Raw genomic sequence first — 26,180 nt, forward strand, 5'->3', positions numbered from 1 at the left:
CACCTGTTACATAAAAAAAAAACAGGTTCATTTAAAGCCTATAAATTTAATGTTTTAAATATTTTTAATTAAATGTGATTATTTCATTTTATTTCTGTGGACTACCTATAATATAACAGTTTTCAATTAAATATAAACTAGTAGTTATAGTGGTATCATAAGTTAGTCATCCACATTACTACTATTAAAGGCTTAAACTTTTATTCCACATTTGTGTTTAGAACCTTAAAAATATGCACTTATGATTGTGATGGGATAGCAGAGTTAAATTTCTTAAAACATGCAGCCATAGATAGAGGATATACACCCCAAATTATTGACAGATTATATCATAATCATATCAATAAATTACGAATGTTAATTTGTACAAAGCTAGAAGGAAACTGTAAAGTATATAACATAATAGCTTGTTCATCATATGTTCAAAGCTTATCTTCAAAAATAGTAAATATAATAAAAAAATATACATAAAATGTAAAGTAACATTCTCTCCACATTGTAAATTAAATAGTCTAACAAGTATACAAGACAAGTTTATATTGGCAAAATGTGTAGAATTTTAAAATGCAGTATCAAGAAACATAAAAACTCTGAAAAATATGAGGTGAATGAATCAGTATTAGCAGAGCATATGGCAAAAACCTTTCATGTTGTAGACTGGAACAATACTAATTTAATAAAATGGGTGGAATTTAAAATAGAACTAAATATAAAAGAAACTACTGAAATTGTAAAAACAACAACATTATATGAAACAAGGAAGCTGGTCCAGGTATGGAAATAATAAAGTACTGAACACATGTGTTACACCTCTGGATAGTTTGAGTCTTGATGGCATTTTAATATACAAATGATTACCAGGTATCTAAGTCCTAACCTTACTTCTACTATTACTTCTGAATATGGCATCACATAGACACCCAGAGATACATACAATCTTTCATGGCTAGTCCCTGTTTTTAATAATTATTTATTGTACAAGATGTTTGTGTGTCAGGTGGTGGCAGAATTAGAGTGAATTAATATGCGAGACATTTTTTTTCTTTTTCATTAGCTAAACTTTTGTGTGTCAGCAATATCAAATGTAAGGCATGCATACACACAATTCCATTTTATTACTCGTTAGGATATACTCTCAACTTGAAATTTGTTTAGGCAGAATTAGAGTAAACTAATCTATGAGACCTTGGGCATGATAAATTTCCTAAAGCATAATTAGATCTCAAATTGATCAAGAGATTATGGAGCTAAGAGCTAAACGTTTGTACCTAAGAAAAACAAAAACTCAGAGTCATTATGCCACAGCTAGAAGGAAAATCACTAAACCAATTTGTTTCATTTACCCAACTTCTTTATCAATCCATTTAAAAATCTTCATGACCCCTCAATTAATCATAACTTACACGTTAACCTGTCTAATATATATGTGTGTGTGTTCTCAAAAACAGGAACAATGAACTATTATGAAAAGGACTTTTCAAAATTACTCCTGTTAAAATACTCTTTTCTAATATTTAAGCTTACCACATCAGCATTGGTCTTGTCATGCAAGCCTTCAGCAAATATAGAAACTACAAAAATGTTGATTACAAGTGAAACAAAGAGAGCAATGGCTGATTCGATGAAAAAGTATTTATTGGCTTCTTTGACTTCATCTTTTCTGGATCTATCTACTTCTCGGGACTGGTAATAAACAATAAAATTACAGTATCACAGTTTTGATTATCCAAAAATTAGTGTATTTATATTTTAAGTCTCTCTGTCTAACGTGTTTAGAACTTCAAATAAAATATTATGTTTAAATATCAGTTAATATTACAGGTAAACATAATATTTCAAACAGTATAGAATAAAATAATTTGAAGTTTTCTCATACACATTTAATTAAATATAAAAGTATTCTGTGGTTCAGATTGTTGTTTCACTCATGGTTTATAACAAAAGCTCCAATAATTAAATATATGTACTCTGCACTTGAGTTTAGTATTTGGTATAATATTATTATAATTAAAATATTTAACTGCACACAACCACTAAGTAAGACTGTAAACAGATAAATATCAAATTACTTAATGTATAGCTGACATTTTTTTTCAGTACATAGGCAAAAAGCAAACATATATATTAAAAATATAAGTAATGTTATATGTTTAAGAAAATAATACAGAGTAAACAATTTTAAAATGCAAATAAAGTGACCTACATAGAAATAAGTCCTATACATTTCAAATTTTTAAACTTTAATTGTCTATGATCAAAAACTAATATAATTTTATGATTAGCATTTCAAGTTCAACATACTTTGACGAGAGCAGAATGGAGGTATAAATTATGGGGCATAATAACAGCCCCAACTATTCCTACAGCCTGCAATAAGGCTTTTGAATCACAGTGAGAACACCAAGGGTAGAAAAGTCCTTTAACAACTTCTGACTGTGTTGGACCAACTTGTACATACTGAAAGAAAAGAACTGTCAAACAATTATATTTATGAATGAGAAAAAAAAGTATTATCTATTGGAAAATCTTTAAACACCATACACAAAATAACACAATGTTGATGAAATATTGAAGAAAAACAAAGACAACTGTATGTTTCTTGAAAACCTCACTTATTCATCAGCACAGTTTCACCAAAAAAGGTATTTGTTTAGAAATTCCAAAGGATTTCCTTAACCCTTTCACGATGAGCTCAGTATAATATACGAGTTCATACACACACTTGTAGACACTAAGTATTTACAGTATAACTTATGATGCAGTTTGTGTATTGTCACAAAATTGGGTAGACTTTTAGTTATGATTGCAAGTGATTTGTATACATAAAATCTGATTCTTTAACAAAGCATTTATACTAAAGATTTATTTGTGAGAACAGTTTGTTTCATTACTAGTTCAAGCGTGATTTCATGTTATGATTATAAACTATTCTTCATCCCAAAAATATCAGTAAGACTTTATATTTTGTCTGTTATTTTCTCTACCCTAACTGAGGTCTGTAAATTTGACCAAACGCACAACCACCATAAAAAAATGGGAAATATAAATTATGTTTTTTTTTTGTTTTAGAATTATTATAAATGACTATTCAAGAACACAAATGTTTCGATTAAATAGCTTAAATCTCATAATATTATACATTTATATATACATATATATTTATTATTTTTACCATATAGACCTATCAGTCATGCCTGGATAATGTTATAGAACATGCACTGATGCAGTGCACAAGCTCTCATGTTACAGTATCTAATAATATAAAACTGATCTTTACACTTTCCAATGTGACCCTGTCTTGGCTGTGTTTTAGAAGACTAGCAATATTTTGTAATATGCAATCACATTTCAATTATTATACAATATATATGCATATAGATTATTACTATAAAAGGATAAGTTATTAAACTTATTTCTCTTAAAATATAAAACAGTAAATAAAGAACTAAAGCAAGCAATTATATCTTCTAGCTACAACCTTTGTACTCAGTTGATGTTTGATGTATATTGCTAAGCCTTTTAAAATTTTGCAAGTTTTATTTTTTTAGGTTTTATATATATATATAGTTCATTAATTAAAAAATAATGAGTTACTATATCAATGCTACAGAATTCCACTATAATTGACCAAGCTTAGTAACTAAGCTGTATTTAGGTATAAAAAAATATGAAATTTCAAGCAGACTTGAAATCTTGGTTTGAAAGAATGAAGAAGCCTTCTAACAGATTAAAACTGCTGAGAAAATCACTAGGGAGACATTCTAAGCAGTCAATTGGATACTCATGTGTCATATATTGAAGTAAGCATATAGAAGGGATTGTTTTCAAAAATGGAAAGAGTTGAATGGGGCCACCACATTTGATTCATTACATATACCAAAACTATAGACATCACAAGCAGCTGATTTGAGCCAGTGTTGCATGCAACATACAATATGACTCTCAAAAATTTATATTTTGGTGTGTTCTTTTACTAACTACTTTTAAATTAAGAAAGTAACTGATGTTTACTACTAAAATTTGAATTCTAACTTAAAATTTGATACATAAGTTCATAAAATTGTAGTTCATTAAAATTTTGAATGCAAGTCAACAATGTGATGATATGGCCTTTGACCTGTAATCCATTACAATAGGATTAATCATTCTCTCAAAATTAAAAATAGTTGTTGAAGTTATCTTTTTTCTGTTGGTTTTTTTTGTTTTGTTTTTATTCTATTGACATCCAACAGCCAAGCCTCCCAGGAAAAATTAAAAATTTATATTTTCCATAAACACCTAAAAAACAACATCTTAAACTATTTTTCAAAGAACTTTCTCACAAAACCATCAACATAATTTCAAAAACAGAAAACTAAAAAACAACTTTATAAAAAAGAGACATTAATTCCATTAAAAACCTAGCACAAGACAAAAACATTAAAATTCAAAAAGCAGATAAAGGAAATGCTATAGTCATAATGAAACGAATGAATACATCCAAAAATTGAAGAACATCCTATCAGACACACACAAATCCAACAAAGACACACAAAATGCAACTAAACAAAATACTATTAAAAATGAAAAAAGCCAACACAATTTCAAAAACACTTATGCAAGACTGACTCACACACACCACAAATATACGGCATCCCCAAACCTCATTAACCAGATTGTCCACTATGACCAATAATGTCCACATATGAATCATTTAATTACAATCTTGGTAAATACATAGCATAAGCATTCTTCGAATATGTAACATCAGCCAGCTCATTCATCAAAGACTCTTTTAATTTCAAATCTAAACTTAACCAACTTAATCATAAAGCCTTAATGGCCACTTTCGATGTTATATTCCTCTTTACAGAAGTCCCAATTGTTGAAGTCTGCAGGATAGCCTTAGAACTCTATATCCGAGACCCTAACCCAACAACAGACATTCCCAGTAACCAATTAGCAACCCTCATAGAATTCACCATGATGAAGACAAACTTCATGTTCAACAACCACAACTATATACAAACAAATGGCCTAAGCATGGGCAACCCAGTATCATCAGTTCTAGCCAATATTTTTATGACAAGTTGAAACACAAGCAATTAACACAGCATTACTTCCACCACTATACTGGTATAGATATGTAGACGACATGATTGTGGGATTCACATCTACAGAACACACACTTAAATTTTTCAATCACATTAACTCTATACATCCCAACATTAACTTCACATGTGAACAGAAAGAAAGCAATCAAATGTCATTTCTTAACCTCAAAATTACAAGAACCGATACACAATTTAAAACAGAAATCCACCTAAAAATCACTCATACTGGACTACGTGACTCAGCACATAAAACAAAACAAAAACACAACATATTAAGAAACCAAATAAACACAGCCATAAAACTATGTTCACCAGATAAAATTAATGATAAATTAGACAAAATAGAACAATACTTCATCAACATCAACAAGTTTCCTCCACTACCATAGAAAACATTATACGCACACACCTAGACAAAAAGCAAAATCAACTTTTTTTTATATATATAATTTTCTCTATGAGTGAGTTTTCTCATCATCACAAATAATTCTGAGAAAAATTAATTCTTAATTAAGCTTTCATTATTAAGTACTGACTTTTTAACCATCACCAGCAGTATCGTATTAGATAGTCAGGTTCAATATCTATATATTTATATCTGCCATAATCAACCTTCAATTACAAGCAAAATAATAACATTATAAAGTTTTGTCACTCGCCTCATATCCAAAAGTAACAGCCATAACAGTGATCAGAAAACCAAAAAAAGCTTCCAGTTTTCGAAGACCATACTTATCAAGAAACAAGAAAGTAAAAGTGTCAGCAACTGTGATGAGAACACCTCCATATAGTGGAATTCTGAATAGAAATTAATTAGGAAAACATTTCAACAATAATTCACTTTTTTTGCATCATTAGTTACAAAATACATGGTATATAAATACATATTTTAAAATAATTCAAAAACATACGAATGCCAAACACTTTTAATTTTTCTTCAACTTTAAAACTGAAATTTCCTATCAGCATTAACTGTCAGGCCTGGATAAGTGCATTACACCTAGAAAGTAAATTATAACATTGAGTTAAAAAATAACCATCCTTCCACACACATATCAGAGAAAAATATACACATTTCAAATTTTAATTTTTTCAACAAAATCATTGTACTTATTTAATACCTACTTAGTCGTTTTTTTTTTAAATCACAATATTTGATACTGATTTCAGAGTGCTCTGAATACAAGTATTAAATCATAATATTGTACTCATAGCTCCCTAAGATGAATGTCAAAATAGTTTTGAATAAAATAGGGTTAACATGATCTTGTAACTTAAATAAAATTATAGTTTTATCAATTGTAGCAAATCACTGTTTTTCAACTTTTACTGTCAAGGACAGTGATCTCGACATGCAATGCAAGTGTTTAAGTTCTTTTCAACTGTATAAGAACATATGGCTTCCAGTTTGGTTGAAAATGAATGTATAAATCAGAACAAAATGATAAAAACGTAGCTGTTTGATATTTGCTAGAGAAAAGGGTTTGTGAACAATATATAAAACAATTTCATTTCCCAATCTTTCACAGCTTATGAAATGTTTGATTTATAATTGTACGCTTCTTCTGAATTACAGTGTTGCAGTATAATAGGAAAGTTTTCATTTCCTTAAATTAAAAATGTATTTCCAATAATACTCACTTCTACTCACTCTTATAGATATTACTTGAATACCAGCGTTGCTTTCTTTGCCCATCTAAGCATCAGTCTAATTTTTTCTCTCGTCCTCCGGTCTTTTATACCCAATTGAACCATTCATCTGCCCTTGGCGATATTTATTTCATGACACTTTCCACCTAAGTCAATCTGCATTCTATCCTAGTACTGTATATAAGCACCTCATTTAGATAATGTTATCACTTTTTAGAGACTGGCTCAATTCCAGTCTCTGAACACCAACTCTTAGTGGCTATGAAGGATAGGAGTGTGTGAAAGGAGGTAAGTGTTATTAGAAATACATTTCCAATTTAAGAAAATGTTAACTTACAAAGCATATTTACCTTCCTTCTTAGCTACAATCCCACACTAATAAGATGGAGTGGCCAGTGAAGGTATTATCTGTACTGAAAGCTACTGCGTAGATCATGGGTGTGCCAACAGAAGATTAGTACCCTACTGGGAGAATTGCACTATATCAAGAACTGGTTTGCTATTCAGCTGGAACTTATTCCTATATTGCAGGTGAAATTTTACATTATTTATCATCACTATAGACCAGGCCCCAACCAGATAGCCAAAGTTCCAATGTTTGGGGTTGGAATTAAAAGGACATAGTCTCTTTAATTTACATTAACTGATAGAACAACTGGATTGAAAACTATATGTATATATCCATACACTTGAGTGAATCCCAACTGAATGTCTTACAGTGATGTATTCCAAGCCACTGGAATCACAATGAAAAGTAAGCAAAACTGAATTGGACAAATTCTCTCCTCAACCTGAAGAAGTCCAAAATCTACCAATTTAGGTTTGGAATGATGGGATCATCTATGCCTTATTTAACTTGAAGAAACAAAACTCATCCAGTCTACCCTCTGAGCTGCTAAGGACACAGAAATGTGACAAATCTGATTAGACATGTCTCACAGAAAATATCTCACCTTCAAAGAGAACCAAGAATAAAAAGTCACTGTCTAGTTTCTGTAAAGGTATTAGTGCAGGTAACAAAACTTTCAAGACCCTTAATGAACATGACCACAATTTAAATCACATTAGGCACAGAAGAGAGAAATAGTGATCAGATGAATCAATGAAAAGGATTTATCCCCTTTCCTGTCTGACAGTGTCTTGGGTAAGAAGAACCTATCTGAGGATGCAGAGAGAATGAGAAAGCAGTCTATGGACAAACAGTTCAAATCACTCCAACCAGCAATGTCTGTAGGTCAACAGTCACAAAAGGTAAAACTTTAGGTGAAGAGGATGCATGGCACATAATGATATGGTCACAAATGTGTTTAGATAGAGCATATAATGTAACCTTAATATACCTGCTAGGTAACTGGAATGACCATTTGATATTAAGGACCCACAGTGATTTGAGGAATCCAGAGAGTACTGGGGACTCAAAGAATATTAGTTATGAGAACTGAATGGTAGTCAATAAAGACACATTAAATGAGGCAATTGTGGAAGATGCAAAAACCCCTGTCAAAGAGCCAAATCAGAAAACAAGTTATTTTTGAATCTTCTGGCTCTGCTGATACACGTTATAGATGTTCATTTTGGGACTAAGCAAGAACTAAGCCAGATAATGGCTACCTCGGAAATCATATACCAATGTTATGTGAAATATTATATAACTCTGTACCCAAAGCTTAAGCTTCTGGATAGTTGGGTGTACCATGTCAGACCATGGCTGCCTCCACAAAAATGGCTTAAAAAGAAGTGTAAGTGTTGGACTTGGACACTCCATAAGATATTGCAGAATCAGAGGAAAAAAAAGGTGTAGTTGTCAATACGGTGCTGTCAACGGGATCTGAAAATGGGTTGGAGCAAATCATTTTAGTACCCTGGGTATCATATGAATTGGAGGGAAGGACAAAACTCAAATTCATATTCCTGTCATGATAGAATGCATCCATTGCTAAAGCCCAAGGAATGAGACAGTGAAGACCAAAATGCTAGTAAATGGGGGAACCAATGAGAGGCCAACTGATTAATCAAAGTTGCAAAATGGGAGTCAATCCAACAGAACCTTACGATGCAGCATCTGTTTTATCAAGAGAATCTAGATGGATTGAAACACTGAACTGCTACCACAGGTATCACCATGTATAACATGAGTGATATGACAGGAATGATCCTGAGAAAGAACATCCAAGATTCAAAAACATGGAGCCTGATGATTTTCCACTTAATAAAAACAGGCACAAGGTATTACCATTTGAAGAACAAGAAGAGATAAAACATTGTATACAGGAGCCTCTTCATCCACACAGACTCCAGAATTCCTGACTGTTGGTATATGCACACCCCCACACCTGAAGCAATGGACTTGTATAAAAGATGGATCTCTGGACAAGGTGGTGGTAGTAGAGAAATAAATATTTTAGTAATGTCCCAACTTAAAAACTCCTCAAAATTGAAGAATGATCCCAACTAAGGAAACTGCAAAATCCAGTGATTTATGTTCATGATCCCCTGATTGCATAGAGACCCCATAAAAGGGATCTCTTGTGCTATTATTCTAAAAGAAAAAAACAACTGTGCAGTAGGAAAAGGAGAAGTGAGTAAGAGTCAGGGTTTTTATTCCACAGAATTGAGCTGTATGAGAGTCAGCTGAGTCCAATTGAGAGATAAAATGATGACATTGAAATGGAGAAAGAATAGATGTCTCAACTCTAAGAATTAAGCCTGCCTTGGTTGTTTATGAAAATAGAATCAGGATGTGTTGTTTTGACAACTGATGAGAAGTTGCCAGCAACAATCAGTCACCTATGGAATGATGTGTGCATGATACAATAGATGGAGGTGATGACAAAAAACTTGTATGTTGCAGCAGAAACCATGAGAAGCCAATGCGAGTTCAAAGGTAAAAAACTGGAACTGCAATATCTGACCACCTAACCCTTGTGCAGAAAAAAAACAAAACACAGATACTGGCAGGATGGTACCATGATGAGAATGTGCAGATAGGAGTTAACTACAATGAATCTAGACATCCACAATCACAGTATAAAAATGCCAACTCAGAAATAACTTGTGAAAATTGGAGATCCTATGCATTGATATTGAGGAGAAAAATTGCTGACTGGACCCCAATCTCCTGTCTTCTAAGGCCCAACAACTGATGGGAGTAAAACTTTGAAAGAACTAGTGTAACTCTCTCACTAGCCCCAGACCAACCACTCTCATATTTGTAGAACTAAGTTCCAAATCAGGAGAATCTGTTTGTTTGTTTGATGGCAACTAATCATCAAAACTCACCAACTCATAGGTTATTCTTCATTAATCATTAACTATCACATTATAATGCTTTCTTGGCTGGAAGGTTAAGCATGTTCAGCAAAGGATAAAATATTAATGGTTTGTTTTTGAATTTCATGCAAAGCTACACAAGAGCTTTCTGTACTAACCATCCCTACTTTAGTAGTGCAAGACTGGAAGGAAGGCAGATAGTTATCACCACTCACCACCAACTCTTGCATTACTTCTTTACCAATGAATAGTGGGATTGACCATCATATTATAATGTTCCCACAGCTGAAAGGGTAAGTGTGTTTGGTGTGACAGGGATTCAAATCCATGAACATCTGATTACAAGTTGAGCACCCCTAACCACCTTGCCATGCTAGGCCTCTGAGAATCTGTAGGAGATGGAAACACTACAAGCTGGATAGATTATAGTGGTGAAGGATGACTAATCCTAACTTAAGCACTTTTAGTGCTCCTGGACCCACAGCCAAGGATATCACACATCCAGAAATTCACAGAGCTGAGCACCCACAGATCCTGAAGGCATACACTAATAACTGGCAGCAATCTGACCAAGTAGCGGAATGTTGTGATGCAGAGAAAACCAATATGCTGAGGTGCTAATGTTGGAGGTCAGGATCCATGAATAGGGTTGGAACTATGATCCCCTATAGGAGCCAATAAGATTCAAGACTCCAACAATGGCACAGTTGAATGTAGAAGCCAACAATTGAAACAACATGCATGCTAACAATGGATCTAGTTAATCATCAGTAAAATTGATTATCCTAAGAGTCTTTCAATGAAGTGAAGTGAAAGGAAAACAAAATGTTGGATTTCAGAGTTGTAAGTCTGTAGGCTTACCCTGTTTCTTCAGTGGACATTCATCTATTCAGGTTAACTATCAACTCTGTTCTAAAACCCTAAAATTTAAAAAGTAAATGTATTACTTGAGAGCCAGAAAATGCTTCCATCTGACAATGGTAGGCTATATCATAAAGTTCTGATAGCTGTGTTGGATAAGGCATAACTGTCTCTTCATGTAACTATTCAGTAAACCTCCCAGCATGAAACACAATATCCACAAATGAAAGAAAAACAAAAAATATGGCTCCAGACCTTTCAGTGTTACACTGCAGAAGATTTGTTAAAAATCCAGTAATGGCTATGGCAAAAATATATGTGACAAGATACTATCATATACATAATTGGTTGTAGTCACTTCAGATTATAAAAAAATCATATGAACAATTTATTAGACTACCTGCTACATCTGTTGGATGTAAAGCTTCAGAAAAATGCCATTTTGTTTAGTTTCCATTCAAATCCAAAATTCAAGCATTTTAAAGATTATTATGAACCTCTGTAGGTTTACAATAGTTCTTCTTCATAGCCTATATGACTGCAGTTTAACATAATTAGCTAAATCACTTCCACCCTCAGTATATCCACCAAAATTTAACTGCTATGTAAATGATCATGCAATAATAGTTATATTGTATGGTATCAGTAATTCAAAAAAAAAAACAATATTGTTCAATGATCTTTTGTGGGATGAAGGAAGAAAAACTTGTACACCACAGATTTACATTTGTAGTACAAGAAAACCACAAATATTTATGTTTTCCTCTATCTTCTCTAATCACAGTTCCTGTGAGCATCTATGTAGTTAACTGAAACTTGGTTTTAGTTTACTAACATATCTATAGCACAACAGAACTTTATTTATATAGAGGGTTGAGCATGTCATTAAAACAATCTGAATAAGATCATTAATCTGCTTTGGCATCAAGTCCACAAGTTGACTGCAATCTTTAATAATTTTTGGATCGAGGTACCACACTTCAATTAACTTATCTTTCATAGTACAGTTTTTCCAAGTCTTTCTTCACAAATCGCCCAAAGATTTTCAATAGGATTTAAGTTCGGAAAGTTTCCAGGCCAGTCCAGCACCTTTATTCTCATTGTAATCATAAAATTCTTCACAAGTTTTGATGTGTGGCACGGAGCCAGATCTTGCTGAAAAATGCCAGATCCATCTGGAAATCTCTTTTTCAATTCTGGAACGACTCTTCTGTGTAAAACTTCGATGTACTGTGGTCCTCGCATTATACCTTCTACAATATGTAAGCTTCCGACGCCATAGTAGCTCAAAAAGCCTCAAAACATCTTCTTCAAGGGATGTTTTACGAACTAATTGATGTGAGATCCTCGAAGTTTCTCACCTGGAGATCTATGAGCATGCAGACATCTTTGACCCTATACAAAGAAATGAGTCTCGTCACTGAATAACACCTTCCTCCATTGTTCTTGCATCCAGTTCTTGTATTTCAGACCCCATTGATATCGTTTTTTCTTCATTTAGTTGGTAAGAAGTTGTTTTTTGACTGGCCTCCTTGCCCTTATAACGCAATTTTGAATGACGTAATATTCCTCAAAATTTCGTCATATACCTCAAAAATAGATCGACAGTACTGCAAAACACAGCGAATGATGCCGTCTGTGTGAAAAAATTACTATTGAAGGAAATCAGCAGGTCCAGCAGGCCTACACTGGCCGCCATGCTGAAAATATTGTAAAATGACCATTTGTTTCAATTAATTTACACAAGGGTGTATCTTCTCATGTTTATATGTGATATTACTGCATTTTTGCATGCAAACAAACATGCAACAAACCTCCATCAATAAGAATGCAACACCACCTTCTAATGCAGCTGGCTCATTCTATATTAAATTATTCAATCATAACTTTGATTGAAAAAATATAATTTTTATCTTGGAAAATATTAACTTCAAATATAATATGCAACCTCTTATCACATATAGCTATAATCCCATGTTAATGTGGTGGAAGACCTCTGCAAAATGTTAGCCTTTGTTTGGGAATCACCTGAAGAAACCCATGGAGTATAATACTATATACCAAGAAAGAATGTAGGGCCATACCTGCAGGAGACCACACTACACTTGTACCAGGGTACACTTCTCATCCATCAAAAAAGTGATGCAAGAATGAGTACATCTAAATGTACACTTCTGAAGACACATCAGGCTTACAGAAAGGCTATGTGGGTAGTGCGACTATAGCATATCAAACTGTGCATATGGGTCAACTCCAGTCAAAAACCATGCAGCACTGGTAATTTGGCTTCAAGGGTGAAAGCATGAGAGAGAGAGCTCAGGAGAATGAATCACTGCCTTACAGTGATCAGAAAAACCCTATTTTTTAAAATCAGACCAGCATTAGGTTTTAGACTAGATATGGAGGATGGGCAGGAATTCTCCTGCTTTACACATGATAGTCCATGAGTGGGTACAGTCTGAAGCTCAGTTTTTTTAACATAATGAGAAGTCTTGAGGTACACCCCATCTCATTGGTGAGTGCTATATAAGGCTGAATTAGCCCTACACTATGCAGATTTAATATAAATGTACCCTGGTAGGCAACATTTATCTCCGAGTGGGGTCGTGTAAGGTGCGAGAGAATCCTAAAAAAATATGGTAAAAAACAAATGTACCCAATTAGAGACAGTATGAGGTATGGAAAACAACAACTGGAAACAGTGCATAGTGTGAAAAAGGAGCAATGGCCAAATGATGTAGATTATGTGTAACAAAGGTGTAAGGAGCCATTTACATGCCAGCTCAATCTCCTCTAATGGAAGTGAGTATAGTAACAAATACAATGGTAGAACACATGTAATTGTCAATATGCATCCATATTCAACAAAAAGTTCATTAAATCAATGAGCTAAGAGAACCATCCAATAAGGATGATGGGGGAAAGATCACCAGTGGAAGAAGGATTCCATAAAAGGAAGAGATAAGATTTGAAACCACAAAAAAATAGAAATGCAGCCAAATAACAATGAATCATGCAAACAAAGCAAATAAGACAATCAGGATCTGTACAAGAATAAATATGAGAAATGGAAGGGACAGATATAGGTTTGAACACATCACAGGCATTTAAGGAAAAAAATCATGATCCAAACAGAGAAAGATATAGGAATTATGTAACAGAATGTAAAAAAAAAATCAACGGCATACACATTCAAATGTCAATAATCCCAGTCGAAAAGGAGGAAATAGGTTTTAAGGAAGAAATGGAATAAGGAACAGGAAGCTAAAGGTCTAATCTGAAGTAAGGAAGAGTGAAGGGATACAGAACAATATTAAGGACCCAGCTGGGAAACTAGAAGAATGACAGGGAAAATGAGATGAAAGGAACAAAAGAGAGTAGTAAGGACTGCTGGGGAGAAAAAACCAACAAATTTCACACATAGAGCTTGAGTGATAACAAAGCTGGATTAAGAGAGAAATATGAGGTTGAAGAAGAGAGCAAATATTGCAAATGTTCTAAAACCAGCATAGCAATATATCTTTGTAGAAATAAAACTACAAAAGCTGTACCTAGAAATAGGGTAAAATAAAATTTTAAATATCTTTCATTATTTATAGATATAAAGAAACCAGAAACATTTCTGTAACTTTTCTGAAGAATCAAAATCTTGAAGTAAAGAGAAGAGATTAAAAAAAAAAAGCAGTCCAGAATGAATGAAAAGTGAAGGTTTTGAATCCATAAAAATCTAAACCCACCATTTTTATTTAAAAATCATACAAATGGGCTTGTATAATATTGCAATTAAAATATATGGTATGGAAGTCATTGGGTGTATAGAAACTAATTTGTTTGTTCTGAATTTCATGCAAACCTATTCTAGGACTATCTGCTCTAGCCGTTCCTAGTTTAACACTGTAAGACAAGAGGGAAGACAGCTAGTTATCACCACCCATTGCCAATTCTTGAGCTACTCTTTTACAAATGAATAGTGGGATCAGCCATTACATTATAATGCATCCATGGCTGAAAGGGCAAGCATGATTGGTGTGACAGGAATTTGAACCCGTGACACTCAGATTACAAGCCAAGTGTCTTAACCACCTGGCCATGCTATACATAGTAGATCCAACTATTATGTGGTAGAAAAAAATCTAGTTATAAATAAAAAAAATTAATTCAAAAGTTCAAGTATTGAAATGTCAAAAAGGAAAAATCATTCCTTGCTATTAGACCAACCAACTCTAAGATATTTCAATGTTAAACTGAGTACAGGAAACACTACCATGCAATAATTACTTCTTATTTGGAAAAACTCTGAATAACTATTTTTGCTCAGACTATTTTTTTCAGCTTGCTCACCTGAACACTGTCTTGTAATGATATTAATTATAAACATACACATGTTTATACCAGCATCTGTGATATCTGTGATCAAAGTGTATGTTTAACCATGAACACTTGTCTTGTACTTCAAAAATAATACACAAGAGGAAATCATATTATTCACTGTCCCAGAGCTCCAAACTATCTCAGTCTGCTATTGCTCCAGATTAATTGAAAATTCTTGTAAGACAAATAAATGATACATATAATGAAGGTTTGAATGTACCATCTAACTTATCATGGGTATTATCAGTAGTCAAAGTAAAGAAAACAACCAATAACTCCAAATTTCACATAGATTACAAAAAAACAAACAATGTAACTACAACAGACAAACTCCTATTGCCAGTTAACAGTGACCTGGATGGGTCAAAATGCATGCCATGACCTTTTCTAGCATTACATTTAAACTTTAATTGAACTTATTATAAAAGTGTATTAATATGAAAACATAGTTTCTAATTGAAAGTTTAATATCATAAAAGTTTTAATTCCTTAATTTCATAAATAAACATTAAATTTTTTTTTGATGTTTCTGTGTCAGGTGATGCATCTGAGTTCCAATTTCTTCACTTAAGAATTTTTTAAATTTCAAAATAGGATACTATACTTCCCAAAAAATTAGAAACACAATTTGAAGCAAGATTTTAAAACTTACTCCAGTACCTTTTTGAGTTACAAACACATCAATACATTTTTCAAATCTACAACAGAAGCACCTCCCCACCCTCTCTCTCCCTAACTTTTAAAGTTGGTTTGTCAATCAATTTTAAATGGCTTTCACAGAACTGGACAATTAATTCAATGAATTAGTATACTCAGTTACCTATAAAGATCAATTAGTATCACATAAAATAAAGTATTAATTAAGAGTACAGTATGATTAAAATAATTATGTCACGAAAATACTGAACTTATTAAAATGCACGTTTTTAACTATTCCATCTGGCCAAGCAACTAAAATATTGTCAATATGATTTCCCATTAATATTTGTTAAGTTAATCTATTAGTGTTGCATTTCATGGAAAATAATCACTTAAAACTAGTGTTTGAGATTACAATATTTTGAAATATTTTAACTACCAACTCGTGAATATAATCGATAATAATATTCCACTAATTGCTCAGGCTCTACTTATAGCCAACAGAAAGAACAGTTTAATTAAATTTTGAAAGTAATACACTAAAACCTCAAGACATATGAAGAAAAACATATTTTTGGAGAAAGGGTTTAATGCACTAAGATATGCAATATATCAATACATTGGGTTTGCCATCTGATTGGGGAAAATTCCATTTAAAGCCTAAGGACAGACTAAAAGCTTCATTTATTATTAATAATGGCCCCTGCTAATTTAAAGTTATGCCTTTTAGATTGAAAAAATACTGTATTTACCTTTCAAGTGTTCAGGAATAAGGCACAACAAGGAATAAAAGATATTTGGTGCAAGGTGGTAAAATATTCTCACAAACTTTTGAACAATATTTGAAGGGTCTTGTACTTCTTACAAAAAATTCTGTGAAGTCTGTATGTTTTATTTATAAAAGCCTAGAGGTACAGGTTGAATTGTGATTATGTATTTTGTTTTAATTGTGGAAGTACTAATGAATGCATTGAAATAACCAATTTAAGAACTTATTCACTTACACCTTATTAGACAATAAATAGAATGCAATAGCTGTTCCTATAACTTCTTGCATGTCAGATCCAATAATGGCAATTTCTATCATAATCCACAACACCAGACGAGGAAATTTTGGATAAATTCTCTGGCAAATTTCTGCCAAATGAAGTCCTGTCACCACTCCAAGTCGAGCAGCTAATCGTTGCATAATCAAACCTAAAACTGTTGCCCACATCAGAATCCACAATAACTGTATAAAATAAAATGTTAATTAATTTTATATGCCTAAGACTATGGTCATGTGACAGAGTCTTATGTGGAATATGTAAAATAAGCTATTTGAGTGGTTATAACAAAATAACAACAGATATCAATTGAATTACTATGAAGATTTAAGCTTCTACTAGAAAAATTTTATAAGCTACAAGTTTTGCAAATTTTATATTCAAACTTTTTAGCTCTTTGTTTACTTGTTCGTACATATTAACATTATATAATATTTCAATTTAAAGTATTACATATAAATAAACTGTTATCATAAAGTATATTATCTTGTAATAAATAAAAATGGAAGAATGCATGTCTAATCATCATCATTATAATAATAATTTTAAACTAAAATTTTAATATTATAAAATGAATTAAATGCAGATCAATCAAAAGATGAATATCAGCAACTAATGAAATTCTAAATACACTTCAAATTCAAATATGCTTCGCTACTGAAGTGTGTAAAAATCCTCAATGAATACTTTCTTATAATTATAATAAATGTATTTTAATTTTGTTTTCAACACACTACATCTAACTATATTTTGCTTACTTTCTTCTCACTAAATGCATTACAAATTACTAATTGATAAGATTACACTTAATGTAAAGAACTAAACTCTTACACTTTATTTCTACCCTTGTTCAAACAAAACTGTTTACTAATACAAAGTATGCACGTTAAATAAAATTCAAATTAATCATATATACAGATAACAAAATGATAAAACAAATGTTTAACAATTAATTCAGACGATATTTTTTCACTTATCAAATTCTCAAAACTTTTAATCATACAGGCAGTGGACAAAAAAATGTAGCCCTCCCTCGAAAATGTTGTTAATCTGTTAAATCTGTTATTAGATAAAAGAAAAATATGTAAAACTAATTGTAGAATCATTAAAAGATATCTTACAAATAAGAGAATTGATGTTTTGGAATGGCCAGGTCAATCACCTGTTATCAATCCAATTGTTAAGCAGATTAACAAAAGATTGTATATGAAACGTGGAAGACAACCATTTTGAAGTACTCAAAGATGGATGGCAATCAGTCACTCATGAATATCTACATAAACTCACTGAAAGCATGCCACATTAATGTGAAGCAGTACTGAAATCCAAGAGAATGTTGACTAAATATTAATTTGTGAAACTGGTTTCTGTTATTCTGAGTTTCATTTTTATGTTCCATTATTGCAGAGAAATTTCTTTGATTATTTTCTGGGCTAACTATAATAAAAAGTTCTAAGAAAATACAACAGATACACAACACTTTTTATAAGAAAATGTAACTAAAATCATGAAAAGTTCAGGTTTTCACAAAAGCCAGTGTTAAAATTAAGATTTGAGATCATATTTGAACAAATCTCATAGAGTGCATTCTAAAAACATATAGCTTTATATCTTTTTTATGTAATAAAAGATGTAACAAATTAACATTTTCAAAGGGGATTACTTTTTTGTCCAACCCTTGTACATGCTGTTGTTACCTTAAACTGTGCAACTGTACCAGACTGAAGATCAGACTCTATATTTCCAGGATCTAGATAAGCTATACTCATTAAAAAACCAGGTCCTGTGAATGCCCATAGCTTTCGAAAGCTAAATGTTTTCTGTATCAGTTAAAAAAAAAAAAAAAGAGGTATGAAACATGGTATCTTTACTAAAATTAACTTCCACACACATGTAATGTTAATCATTTCACTATACAAACTGTACCTTACTTCTAGATAATACAACATGCGTAAAAGAATATTAAAATATAGTACAAGCACTAATGTTTCTATATATTTTTCTCATAAATGTAAAAAAACAACAAAAAAACCATTTAATGAACAACAGCATTATTACTGCAATTTCTATGTATTAAATAAAGTAATAGACTTCTTGGAAAATACGTAATGGTTGAAACCTATGATTAGTTATTAATTTACATTAATTATGTTATTTTGCATCTCTTGTTTGTTATAAAGCATAATATTACACAATGGGGTTTCTGTTCTCTAGCCACAAGTATAAAAATCACATTTTAGTATTATAAGCCCTCATAAATAAAACTGAGCCATTGGGAAGAGCTTTTGCATTTCAGCACATATTTTAATCTTTTAGAATTTGCAAACTCAAAAGAACTTTGACAAATTATACAATTAACTTCTTCATCAACAGACTTGGTACTAGTTTATAGATATTTGGAATTTAAAAATATGTTCTAATAATATCTACACAGCAAAAAGTATCAATGGGATAATTTTTCTAAGCTATTTATGTATCAAACTTCCTGTTGCTCCACAGTCCCAATAACACCAGCCATAGAAAATAACTTACACAAAAATACTATTCAATATTACAATTAATCATACTAATTACAATTGGTAATTATACAAATAAATTCCTCACACTGAAAATTATTGGCTTTACTCTGTATTTGGTCAGTTATTTACAGGCAAAAATAAAAAAATTAATGAATACAATGAATTATGATGACCTTAGTGCTAATTAATGCAATATTACATTCATAATTTGAGGGTTTAAGAATATATGCAACTTGTAATTTCACTGATATGACATGGCAAATCCACTTTTACAAAATGATGTCAATCATACTTGTCAGTTGTGTGAATCAGTAACACAATCTGAAGTGCAAATGATTGGTCATTTAACCTATACTATAAATATACTGATATTATAAGATCATTTAAAGTGCTCTAAATTGTATACAAGTCATAAATAGCACTCATACAAAGGAGTGGATATTCCTCTTATGTGGAGAAGAGACATTAAATGAATTGAAAACAAAAAATTTTCACAGTGTCTCAAAGCATTGTAAGAAGGTGGAACTGTTTCCAAGCCAACAGAAGTTGTCTTGACAGAAGAAAAGCAGGTCATCATGTATAAAATCAGAAGGCGACAGCTGCTGTTTGTCAATTCTAATTTATTATAATTACATCACAGATAATTTTTGTGGATAAAAGATTAAAACATATGTTAAAATCTTAGGAACACAAAAATTACTTGCAGTAAATTAAATTTGAGTTATCTATTGTTGAATAATATGAATCATTTTTTTAACTCTGTAAGTAACTCTTAAACAGATAGCAGATAATTATTTTGATTTTCATCATAAATCTAATATCTCTAAAGTTTTCACAGATTAATTCAACATGTGTTAAAACAATTATCCACCAAAAATGTTTTTGGTGGCACAAAAATAAATTCATATGAGAACTCACAACAGAATCAAAAGACCAAGTTTCCATAGAAATTTAAGAAATACAGTTGAAGGATTTCAGTTATTGCTATTACCTTTAAATGCTAAATGACAATCTCTGTACAGGTTATTTCTACAGTTTTACCATAAACTGGAAATAAATTTTAAAAAATCATGTTTAGATTTACAATACAATGTTCAAAAAATATCAAATATCATGAATATGAAACAAATTCTATTAATAAAAATGAAAACAGATAAATACATACACCTTCTAATTCTGGAATGTGAATCTTCTGTTCAAAGTATGTTGATCTGTTTGATCTCAAGGTCTGAAGTTCATCATGACTTGTAGTCATGTCAGGATTTTCTTTCATGTTTTTACCTTCGCTTGAGACATCTTCACCAAAATTTTCACATTTCACATATGTATTATGTATAAAAGAATATCCTCTAAATAAGTATGCCATATTTCTTTTACATGAAAGTTGTAACTAACTTATATGTACTTTATAAAATAATTTTTAAAGTCAAACTCTCCATCTTTTTCCTAAACAAGTTTCTTTTCTTTATGTTTAAATCATTAATTTTATTTTTTTTTCTTTATTTGGTTTTTAATCTTGCTATTCATTGGCAATTGTTACATTCCATTATTTCTTGCAAACACAGTTCTATTTGCCAGTTACAATGGTTTTGAAGAAATTAAGTTGTTTTAACCTATTCTTTATTTATTTCATACACTTTACCATTTCTTTTGGTCTCTTTTATATATCTGTTAGTATGAGGTAAATATTAAGAAATTTTACAACTTGTTTTAGTTATATATCAGTATTTGTTTAAATTACATGTTTGTGGTGTATTTTGGCTCTTCCTTTCTAACCTGAAAATTGTTGTTTATGTTAATATTTCTTTGTTTACACTTAAATTCCAATCCAAACTAAATGCTATCAGTTCTTTATTCATAACCAGCATCAAACCTTGATTTTTTAGTATGTTAAGCCTTCAAACTTATCACTTAGCCACTGGGAAGTAACACAAAATGTTAATAGTTTCTTACACTGAAAATATATTTCTAATAGAAACTTACCTCTTCTCTCATAACAGTTTTTCTCAGTCAGTGATGCTTTCTATATGCACAAACCTTTTTCACTCACCATTAGCCTTTAAGTCCCACTTTCTCCACATTTTTATATGGTTCAACTTCATTGTAGCGTATAAATAAGCATATGACAACCCTACACCAATAGTAGCATGACATTTTCCTGTCATAGCTGGCTCCCCTATACTATAGACCCCAATCTTCACTTTGAGATTAGGCAGAACAGAAGCAGTGGAGGAAATAGAACTGATGTACAAATTCACAGTTGAACCAATGTGTGTAGTATGGCTACAGATGTAGCATGGTATTTGGATGAGGATGAAACAAACACTTGATCGAGCTAACAGGAGGTGAACATGTTGGGTGTGGTCCATCTGCCAGTCTGGATGATTTTCTTAAAATAACAAGATAGATGGGCAGCCAGAAAATGGTAACATGTCTAATCTGATGTGATGATACCTATAAAAACAAACTGCAAGGAGTCAAGGAATGAATACACCAACCTGTGAGGGTGATGAGTGAAACACCTTTATGAGAGGAAGGGTTTCAAAAGATAAGTAAACAGGAACCATGGAAGGAAGTCTTGCATGCAATATAACATCTCAGAATACACCTAAGACATACAAGACTATTCAAGTGCAAACAGTATTAGTCAAAACTGAAATTGGTGTACATGACACTAATTGTAGGAGTCTAAGTATGAATAAACATGTTATGAAGATACGAAAAAATAATTATTCTGAGCCCAAGAGGTCAAGGCATGATGTGTCCCTCTCTCTCCCCCTGAATGCAATTGTGCCAGAAAATTGAGTCCACATGCAGAAAATTGGGATTGCACAGTCAAGGAAGGAAGATAGGAAAAAATGCCCAAATTGCTTTAAACATGCCTAGATTAATCAAAGAAATGTCAGGTCTGGCCTAGGAAGAAAGAGCCAGCCACATGATGGACCCCAACTCCCACTGAAAACCACAACCTCCACATCCAAAAGTGTAAGGCCTGAAGCCTAAGTCATAGCAGATTAAAATGTTGCAACATTTGTTACTAATGAAGAAGTGGTAGTCAAATAAAATTCAGAATTAATATTCAACTAAAATGAAGTTCAAAATTAATAAATTGCAGTGAGATTATTGCTGTTTCAAATGAAACAAAAAACAACAAAATTGTTTAATAAACCACAAAAAACAAAAACTGGTTAAAAACAGTAAAAGAACAATAAAAGTTCAAGTATTAAAAAATCTTAATACTACTGCACCATATTGAAAAGTGAAGGTTGGGTTCTACACTAAAGTGGAAGGCAGCTGTGACAGCAGTTTATGTTTCACTCCTATTGATGGAGGGTTGCCACGTTTATTTGCAGTTGAACCATGAAGAAATGTTGGATAGGTGGGAGTTTCAAGGCTAAAAACAAGCAAAAAATTTTGTGCATGTAGAGGGCAGCGTCAAATGAAAAAAACTATTATAGGAGAGCAGATAATATATTATATCAGAAATTATTAATTCACTACTGATTGTTTTTCAAATCTACATAATTATCTATCTGTGCACTGTCCACTGCAGAAAATTAAACCCAAAATTTTGGTGTTGGAAGTCCATTTATTTACCATTGACCAACTGGGAAACTCGTATTATTAAAAATCAACAATATTTCTATTAACAAGGACATGAAACTACTGTTAGAAATTATTTACAATCAATTATTTTACTTTTATCTCTTATATGGAAGAAATTAATGGTTTATGTTAAATATATTTTTTAAGTTTGTTACATGTATTACATTCACTCTTTCTGCTTCATTTTTGAAATGAAGTTCACAATGAAAATATTTTTGTGCATATCTTCTAAAAGAGAAATTCATATTGCCAATGAAAATGCATTGCCACTCAAATAAGATATTACTTTGAACAATTTGTTTATTCTTTTACGTTTTGGACAAAGCTACTTGAAAGCTATCTACACTACCAGTGATAGACTGGAGGGAAGACAACTATCCAACATTACCCACTGTCAACTCTTGGGTTACTTTTTGCCAATGAAAAGGGGGATTAACCACCATATCATAATGCCCCATGGCTGAAAGATTGAGCATATTCAGTAAAGTTTAAATTTCTGTGAAATATTTACTTCACTTTTTTGGTAATTGTAAATTTGTATTCCATTATGTATTTTGTAATTAATTTATTATTCAGTCATTTAGTTAAGCTAATTTTTTTTAGAAAAATCCAAAAGTTATCTAACTTTTGTATTGAATTTTATAACTTTTCTCAATAATAAAAGGACCACAGCAAATATATATATACATGTATTTAAAATGAACAGCTTTAGACAATCTTATTTTCATATCACATAATTTTTCTTCTCTCTTCATTAGTTTTGTCTATTATACAAATGATTCAAAAAACCATTTTGATTCAATGAACAATAACTTTACACACATCATGAAGTATTTATTAAGATTATTTGTACACTACTATGAGGCTATGTTATATTTTGTAATTAGCCAATATTTCTATTCATTTAAAAACAAAAGGAATAGAAGTACAGTAACGGTTTCCTCTCACCTTCTTCACCTGAGTGTCTTGAGAAAGTGCCCTCTGAATCTGTTGTTGTCATCTCTAACTAGTTAAAAAAATAAATTATACTGACAAGCCTATATAGTTTCATAACAAAATCCAAAAGTTTTAAATGCTACGACTTTATGATAGTATGAAAGTACATACACAAATGATCAATGTGCTTTATTAGAATATGTTATATTCATGGAATCATAATCTTTATTACTGTATTTTCTACAAATACAAATTTTATTCTCAAAGCAGTATAAATATTTAACAGACAAACAAAATAAAAATGCTATAATCTAACCTCCTACAGTGTATGTTTGACCTCAAAATCTGTAACAAAACCAAACTCACCCTTGATAGTCATGCTATTAAAAATTTTGTAAGAATCAGTTCTATTCACACTGTGATGACACTAAAACTATTTTAATAAAAATCACATAGTCAACTGTTAATCCCACCTCTAACATTTTCTTTAATAATGTATCTTTCATAAAATAAAATTCTCATTCACAGTATCATGTACAATGTAGGGAATGTATAAATTTCTTCTCTTAAAATATTTGTTCCACATCAACTACACATACATAGAGTACATTAATTTTAAATTATGGAAGAAGAAATGTCTACTTCCTAATACTTTTTTCATACTTATTTAAATAACATTTTAAATATGTGAAGCAATATATTATTAATCACTTTTAAAAACAGAAATGAAACTTAGTAACTTGAGAAGCTGGGTAAATGATGTGTATGTCTGTGTGTTTTTGTTACCACATTGGGTTATCTGCTGATTCCACTGAGGGAAACTGAACCCATGATTTTGGCATTTTAAATCCACAGACTTACCACTGTACCAGCAGGAGACTGATGTGTATGTGACTTACCATCTCATAATCATGAGTATCTGGTCTGAAACATGTGTAAAGTCTTTTCACCAGGAACCTGACAAAAACCAACAACACAAGATAAATATTTTCTTAAAACAACCTGTACCCAAGTAACATGGATAATATTTAAGGTATTATGTACTTATGATTTTCCTATCTGATAATGTATTTCCATTAGTTACTGATGTCCTCTCACATGAGTAGCTATTCTAGTTCAGTACTATCCTCTATATGATTTTTTTTTTGAGGCTATAAGCGTTGAGTTCCTCTGTACCCCAAGATCAATGTGGTTCGACTGCATCTCATGCAAATCATCACGTGACAACCCTCCATCAACAGGAGTGTGACACACCCTACTAACATATGCAACTCCCTCCATTCAATTTTACCAAACTATCACTTCAAGATTTGGCAGAAAAATAGAATCACAGGTTTTCAGTGAGGAGGAAAAACTGAAAGTGTAAGAGGGGGTAAGTACCTATCAGGAATGCATTTTCAGTATTGGAAAATTATAGCTTCCAATATGATACATTACCTCCACTCACATAAATAACTATAATTCCACACTGAATAGATGGAAGACCTAGAGGGAGGAAAAGAATGAAAGCATTCTTCAAAAAGTGTCAAGGGGACACCCTAAAAGGGTAGATACTCACAGCAGAGGGTCATACATGGAAGACAACACCACTTCTATACCAGGTATACTCTTTGACCAATGTGGAAAGAGGTGTTACAGAAGTAGGCAGATATTGGGAGGAACAGATCCAAAAGTGAGAGAACAGTGGTTAGATAGGTATCCACACAGTATTGGAATATCAATCCCACAGTATATTAGTGTGGGAGAAAGTAAAAGGATGTTCCTCTTGGTGTAGAGTGACTAAAGAACAATGGATCATACAAAGCAAATCAACTGCATGGAACCAACAATTATGCAGGAGGAGTAGGATGAAAGTCATACCATCAATAAGTGAACTACAATCCAAAATCCTGGCATACTATCTTCACCTCAAATTCAACAGACTGGAGGGAATCTTGTATCTCCTCAAACTACAAATAGGACAGATGATAGCTATGTAATAAACTGCATTACTGACCTAGTAACCAGACATCTGCATTATTGGTATAGTATAGATGTCTCTTATAATGTAAACTACCTCACTCAAAATTAATCCAGCAGAAATTGCACCCAGTACTATCCTGTGGTAAAAGAAAATTGAGGGATAGTATGAGAGGAAGAACCATATTAATCCACAAGTTCCACCACCATGACCTAAAACAAAGATGGAG

General features: G+C 31.9%; 1 protein-coding gene across 8 annotated transcripts in view; it reads right to left on the reverse strand.

Moving 5' to 3' along the window:
• Positions 1–26,180, reverse strand: part of Mvl (solute carrier family member malvolio) — a 75,446-nt gene that overhangs the window by 34,066 nt on the left and 15,200 nt on the right. For 2 of the 8 annotated variants that reach the window (XM_076470627.1, XM_076470626.1), the window contains exons 2-9: positions 24,891–24,948; positions 24,004–24,061; positions 20,615–20,745; positions 18,628–18,750; positions 16,889–17,115; positions 5,753–5,891; positions 2,302–2,457; positions 1,525–1,683 (exon numbers count right to left, since the gene is read on the reverse strand). In XM_076470627.1, coding sequence (XP_076326742.1) covers positions 1,525–1,683; positions 2,302–2,457; positions 5,753–5,891; positions 16,889–17,115; positions 18,628–18,750; positions 20,615–20,745; positions 24,004–24,061; positions 24,891–24,893 — 996 coding nt within the window. In that variant the 5' untranslated portion in view covers positions 24,894–24,948. The remainder of the gene's footprint in view (positions 1–1,524; positions 1,684–2,301; positions 2,458–5,752; positions 5,892–16,888; positions 17,116–18,627; positions 18,751–20,614; positions 20,746–24,003; positions 24,062–24,890; positions 24,949–26,180) is intronic. The other 6 variants (XM_076470628.1, XM_076470633.1, XM_076470632.1 and 3 more) reach the window with 6 other exon arrangements.

This window comes from Tachypleus tridentatus, chromosome 12, assembly GCF_004210375.1.
Source record: "Tachypleus tridentatus isolate NWPU-2018 chromosome 12, ASM421037v1, whole genome shotgun sequence".
Classification (NCBI taxonomy): Eukaryota; Metazoa; Arthropoda; class Merostomata; order Xiphosura; family Limulidae; genus Tachypleus; species Tachypleus tridentatus.